The sequence below is a fragment of the Nannobrachium achirus genome (assembly GCF_963921795.1).
Source record: "Nannobrachium achirus genome assembly, chromosome: 3".
Lineage (NCBI taxonomy): Eukaryota > Metazoa > Chordata > Actinopteri > Myctophiformes > Myctophidae > Nannobrachium > Nannobrachium achirus.
In genome coordinates this window covers 26,622,637-26,629,055 of record NC_137812.1, presented here as the reverse complement: position 1 = coordinate 26,629,055, position 6,419 = coordinate 26,622,637, and the positions used below count along the sequence as shown (strand labels likewise).

The 6,419-nt window shown below is 41.3% G+C and overlaps 1 protein-coding gene across 1 annotated transcript in view; it reads left to right on the top strand.

Moving 5' to 3' along the window:
- The window catches only part of LOC308282131 (carbohydrate sulfotransferase 12-like), a gene marked incomplete at both ends in the record, with an annotated part of 11,641 nt that extends 6,556 nt beyond the window's left edge, over nucleotides 1-5,085 (top strand). The window contains one exon of the mRNA XM_080722475.1: nucleotides 4,813-5,085. Within this exon, the coding sequence (XP_080578601.1) occupies nucleotides 4,813-5,085 (273 nt within the window). The remainder of the gene's footprint in view (nucleotides 1-4,812) is intronic.
- Nucleotides 5,086-6,419: the final 1,334 nt, after the last annotated feature.

Below are 6,419 nucleotides of genomic sequence, written 5' to 3'. Positions count from 1 at the left end.
TTGAAATATGAGCATGTAAGGTTATATTCTGGGACATATCTGACTAGTTATGATATTTAACTGGCCTCGATCGGACCCTCTCTGATTAATCCAGGATGCCCGTTTTCGTGGGCAGGATTTATGTTGGTTGAAATCAGGTGATATTCTAGGCCAGATCTGACTAGTCATGGTTTGACTTGTTCTGGCCACAACCGAGACGTCACTGATTGGTCCAGGTCCTGACCGTGCTTGCTGGGAATGGTTTTCTGAATAAAAAGGTGTGTTTCTTTATCTGTGGTGCGTAAAGTTTTTAATGTCAAGGACCCCTAGAAGTATATGTATTTGACCACGGACCCTCATCTCAAAATAATTTATTCCAGGGACTCCCCAGAAGCAAAGATTTGAATTAAAATAATGTTCGCTTTAAAAGAATATATATTCAAAGATTGGACCCGCCATGGTCCATTTGGTTCCATTTTTACACTCTCAGAGTTACAGGCCCATAAGGGTCCATTTGGTTCCTAACTATCATTTAGGTGGGGACCCCCTGGAACTCCCTCAAGGACCTCTGGGGGTCCCCGGATCACACTTTTATACATGGTTATGGATTGATGTGCCAAAGCTGAACCGATTAGCTTTTCCAACCGTGAATGGGAACAAGGTACAGTAATAATTAGATGACACTCATTAACTGCAAGACAGTTCAGCTTGTTGAGAATGTGGTAAAATTTAGCTTGTGCAATATTTACTTTACAATTAATTTTTAAATTGATGTCTAAATGCTGCTTCTTGTTGTATTTAGTTCGTTATTTCGTGTATTTGTGTTTTTTCTGTTATTGTGAGGTGGTGGTTAAATAACAACACCCCTGTGATGGCATGTCATGACCGCTCATTTAAAAATCACACCCGTGTGAAGTGGAGCTGTGTGTGTGTGTGTGTGTGTGTGTGTGTGTGTGTGTGTGTGTGTGTGTGTGTGTGTGTGTGTGTATGTGTGTGTGTGTGTGTGTGTGTGTGTGTGTAGATCATGTGTACCGTTTTTTGTGACATTTGAAGAAAATATGTAGGAAAAGGAGCAAAAAGTGTGTTTTGGAGAAAATTCAAGATGGCGGAAAATCTATCCTGGTGCAAATGGGCCTATTTGCGCCGTGGCCTATATGGGGAGATGCGTCTTGACCCAAGGAATCCAGGGAAAAAAGAATTTTAATTTTCCGATCTACGGTTCAAGAGTTACGGGGCAAAACGTAAAGTGGGCCGTTATAGCGCCACCATGAGGCCGAGTGATGTAATTATTTTTCGATTCATTCTTAAAATCATTATGAATCTCCTGTCCGAGGTTTGAAACTGTAGCTCCTATGGTTTACGAGAGAAAAATACTTGAAAGTGATTTCTTGCATTGTCCCATTATAAGTCAATGGGGACAATTAAGCGTTTTTTGCCGATTACGTCGGCATGGTAAGGCGGATCGGAACGAAAGGTAATAGAACACCATTCCCGGCCGAGCCGCACATTTTGATGTATATATTGCGCGAGTGGCGTAAATGGTGCGGCACTAGTTACGCGCCGAAGTCAGGCTACATACACACAGACACACAGACAGACACACAGACCCACACAGCCACGTATAGGGAGCTGCACACAGCTCCAAAAAGGGGAGACTACTAGTAAATCAGTGTTAGAGGAGGGTTTTGGATGCATTGACCATGAAATGAGGTAATCTGGTGTACACAGAACTACTTAGTTGTCATGTTGTACATTGCAAAAATAAAATAAAATTAAAACAATAGAGAAGCCATGCTTTTATACTTAGACTCCTATGCTCCAGGTGAAGCCAATCATGATAATTAAGAGAGGACAGTTAGTACAGCACCAGAACAGGATGTGCAAGGCCATGAGAGAGAGAGATACATGATGACAGGAAGTCACAATAGACATGCCCGGGGCTGTCAGTGGTTTACCTGGCATGTCAGGGTATTCAAGGACTGTCAGTAGGGTTAAGCTGGGCTGTTGGTAGGATGTCCTGCATGCTATAATTGTTATGCTATTGAGTCTTGAAAATATTACTGAGTGCCTGTAGCTGAGTGGGTAGAGAGGCTGGCAGTTCACCACCTGGTCCAGTGGCATGCGTATGGACCGGGTAGCTGGCATGTCATCTGTTGAGAAGGAGTACCAGAGGGGAGGGCAGAACTGGACAAGTAAAGCTGAATTACGTCAGTTGAGAGAAAGTGTTTCAAATTTTCCAATAATACCAATAACATTTGATCAAAGTTCGGCACCTATGCATCAAACTATTGTGACACTGGATTCCTTTCAATCCTGCCACCTCACTCATCATGTACTTTCTGTTTTGACTCTCAAGTCTTTTTCCATTAGACTTTCTCATCAACATAGGCTAGAGTACCTCTTCACCTTATGGAAACCAAACAAGAAACTAGTATAGCTGGTAGTACATATGGGTGTATCAGGTTTTATTGCGACTGTAAGTTGCAGTTTACTATTAGAACCATCTGTGACAGGTGATGTCACCTGTGATGTCAAAGTGATCACATGTCACAGTGATGTGTCAGGGGAACCACAGTGTCAGGCGTGGTCTATAGGTTTGCTGCTCTGACATCACACTTTGACATCACTGTGATGTCATGGGAACCACTCTAACAGCCTCCCTTTATGCCAATATATGGAGATCTCTGCTGTCATCAATATCAATATATGGGTACCACTCTAACAGAATCTCTTTTATTCCCATATATGGAGATCCCTGATGTCATCAATATTAAGCCCATATCTAACAGGACTTCATAGGGGAATGCCTATATATGGAGGAAGACAGCCAATATCTGTGTGGCTGGTTCAGACAGGGATCTCCATGTATGGGCAAAAAAGAGATTGTATGTATGATGTCAGATGTGATAGACGTCATAGGAATTTCATATAACGAATAACTGAGTAAGCATGTTTGGGGTCTCACAACATATCCTGCCACCCGCTTCGTTAATCACTCATCATGTACTTTCTGTTTTGACTCTCAAGTCTTTTTCCATTGTTGGCATACCTTAGACATTCTCAACAACATAGGCTACAGTACCTGTTCACCTTAATGGAAACCAAACAAGAAACTAGTATAGCTGGTAGAACTTAATCTCTTCCTGTCCTCAAGTATGGCCCTTTAGCTCCTCTTATGTAAGATGGAAGCACTGTCTGTACTGATTAAGACTCAATTATTGAAAATCCCAAACATGGAATATATTACTGCTCAAAGAAATGAAGGGAACAAAATGTTCCCTTCATTTATTTGAGTATAGTATACTGTAGTAACTGTTCAAAGAAAGCTCAAATAATTAAGGGAACATTTTGTTCCCTTCATTTCTTTGAGCAGTATAGTTGGACCATGGCACATTTAATGCCTGTCTCAGGACTGACACCTGCCAGTGTACAGTGGATAACTTCTCCAGGTTTTCTAAAGTAAAGCTAACCACTTTAACCCTGTATCTCAATTTTGGGCATGTCATTATTGGCTAAAAATAAGATTGTTGATCTACAAGCTCACAAGATGCTGTGATGTGATGGGGGCTTGTAGACTGGCTTTCCCCCAATATAATCTTGATTTCATTATTTATATATTTATTCGATAAGTTGCTCATTTTAAAATGTGTAGCGCAGTGGAATAGAGTAGACACTATGGAACATCAGGAGTCCATTATTATAGATTTAGGGCATACATGGGCAACTGATGCGGCCCGCAGGTTAATATCCGAATACTGATATAATATTGATTTCAGCTGTTATAATTCTAAACATGCAAACATGACCGCTTTAATTACTTCAGTCTATACTAGTAGCTTAATGACTTGTACTAGTCTTTTTTATGTCCATTGTCCAATGTATTTGTATTTAAGTTCATAAGTTAAGAACATAAATGCATTTGAAATTAAATAAAAATGCAAAATTTCAGGATTCCAATTAAAAAAATTGCTAAAAAACTTTTCAGGATTCCTATTAAAAAATAGCAGATCTACAAGCTCAAAATGTGTCGCACTGTGACGCGTTTTGAGCTTGTAGATCGGCTACTTTTGCTATGTTTGACTGTATATGCAATGTGGCCCTCTGGAGTGAGTGTAAAAATATAGTGGCCCTCTCCATCATCAAAGTTGCCCAGCCCTGATTTAGGGCTAGGCCTATGTGATTCTGGGAATATTACTGATCAGTCTTGTTTTGCATGTTTGTGGCAAAAATAAAATATTGATCACAAATCACAAGCTTGCATGGTGATGACCCCTGGTCAGTCCTTGACCCCTCGACCCGCCCACCCGCCAGTCCTCCCTTAAGCCAATTTTATTACAGAATAGGATTGTTAAGAAAGGTTTATTATCATTACAATAGCTTATTACAAGTACCTCACATCTCAACTAATACATGAAATAGAATGATGCAGCAAAGCAAAAGAAGTAAGGAGAAACACATGCACGGTACATGCACCCGCACACTTAATCACTTAAATTCTATATAGTTCGTTGACCAGGGTCCCCCTCTTTACCTTGTCCCCTCCTGTTCACCAAAGAATAGCAGCACTGCAAGCACACAATGAGTCACCATGTGTCATGTTGTGAGCTTGTAGATCTGCTATTTGTTATGAATGTTCACATATTATGACATGCCCAGAGTAGTTTTGCTAGGGTTCATGTGGTTAATGTGACTTGTGCCTCTGTGTGTGTGTGTGTGTGTGTGTGTGTGTGTGTGTGTGTGTGTGTGTGTGTGTGTGTGTGGTGTGTGTGTGTGTGTATGTGTGTATGTGTGTGCGCGCGCACGCTTTCGTGTGGGTGTGTGTGTGCTTTGCAGGTGTACCGTCTATGCCATCCATGCCAGATCCAGTATGATTTCATCGGCAGGTTGGAAACCCTGGAGTCGGACTCCGAACAGCTGTTGAAAGTCCTGGGTGTCGACCGCCTGCTCCACTTCCCTTCCGGCGCACGGAATCGCACAGCCACCAGCTGGGAGAGCGATTGGTTTGCACGGATCCCCGTGGCGATGAGAAAGGAACTGTACGAGTTGTACGAGCCGGACTTTGAACTGTTCGGATATCCAAAGCCTGACAGTCTGCTCCACCGGTAGCCCTATCTCACGGTGCCAAAGATGGTGTGTTGGATCCAATACCTCATCTAGCTTCATGCCAGTAAAGCCTTTGATAGACTGCTCTGTGATAGCCATAGAATGGCTGATATTCCGTACACTGCATGTATTCCGTATACACAGCCATAGAATGCGGAATGGATTTGTACTCACCGCCCAGTTAATTGCTGTGACTTGGAGTCAGCTCTAAGTATCACATCCATTTGAAGGTTTTGGCAGGGGCGCCAGAGAGCCGAGTGGTTAGGGCATGTAGACTACCACATAGGCTCTGCTGCATGTCACTCCCCTCTTATCTCTCCTTGTTTCCTGTTTCTCTTTCCACTGTACTATCAATAAAGACAGAAAAGGCAAAGAAAAAAAGAAGTATACAGTGCTAAATTACAATGCTGCCAAGATTATTCCCTCCTCTAAAATGCACTGCGTGGCCGATGGCTGTGCTTGTGGTATATACATGCAATGTATTGAATGGCAGTCATTCTTGGGCTAGCTCTGTAAATGCTCATTATTGTCTCTAGTTTGCCATACCTCAAGTGATTTGAAGTGCCTATCAAAATGATTATTTTATGCTGTCCACATCTGTCTCAGTTTGCTTGCGAAGAAACCGGCCCGCTAGCTCATTTATCTCCACTTTTCATGTTCAAGCACTTTAAGTTTTGTTAAGTCAAAGGAGGTTCAGGAACCAGAGCGTCTCAAATGGACTTTTTGATTAGGGCTGGTGCTATGAAACTAAACGGTTGATATTTCTAAAGGGAAAATATGTTGTAAAGTTGCAAACCTTCAGGAATAAAGTGTTTTTGTAAGTATTTATATTTTTGATTGTCCAATGTGTGAATATTTGTGTCCAATAACTTCACTGTTCGATAGTGCAGGGGTCCAATGTAATTGTAAGGTCTCATAATGTTGTATTTGAGTGAGTGAGTGCTTGAGCACAGCCATATATCACAATGATAATAGCCTATTATGTTCTGTTCATTTCTAGATTATATGACATCAATGGATGATATAGAAAGCAGAAGTTGCCAGGCCTCTACGTTTTGCACTTTTAGTTGTCAGACATCAGGATGAGAATGTCCTATGTTCTACTTGTAGGTTCATGAACATTATTTGTGTATTTTCATTTCCATATTACAGTTAGACTTCCATGCCAACTGATAACGGCTGATGTAAGTAATCTGGATGTCTTATTTTTTCATTATATTTGTTGGTGTCAGAATTCAAGAAGCCCCCTTAAAGGTATAGGCCTAGTTCACCCCCAAAATGACTTATTTTTCTATCGATTCTATTATTGGATTAGGAATGTGACCATATATATATGA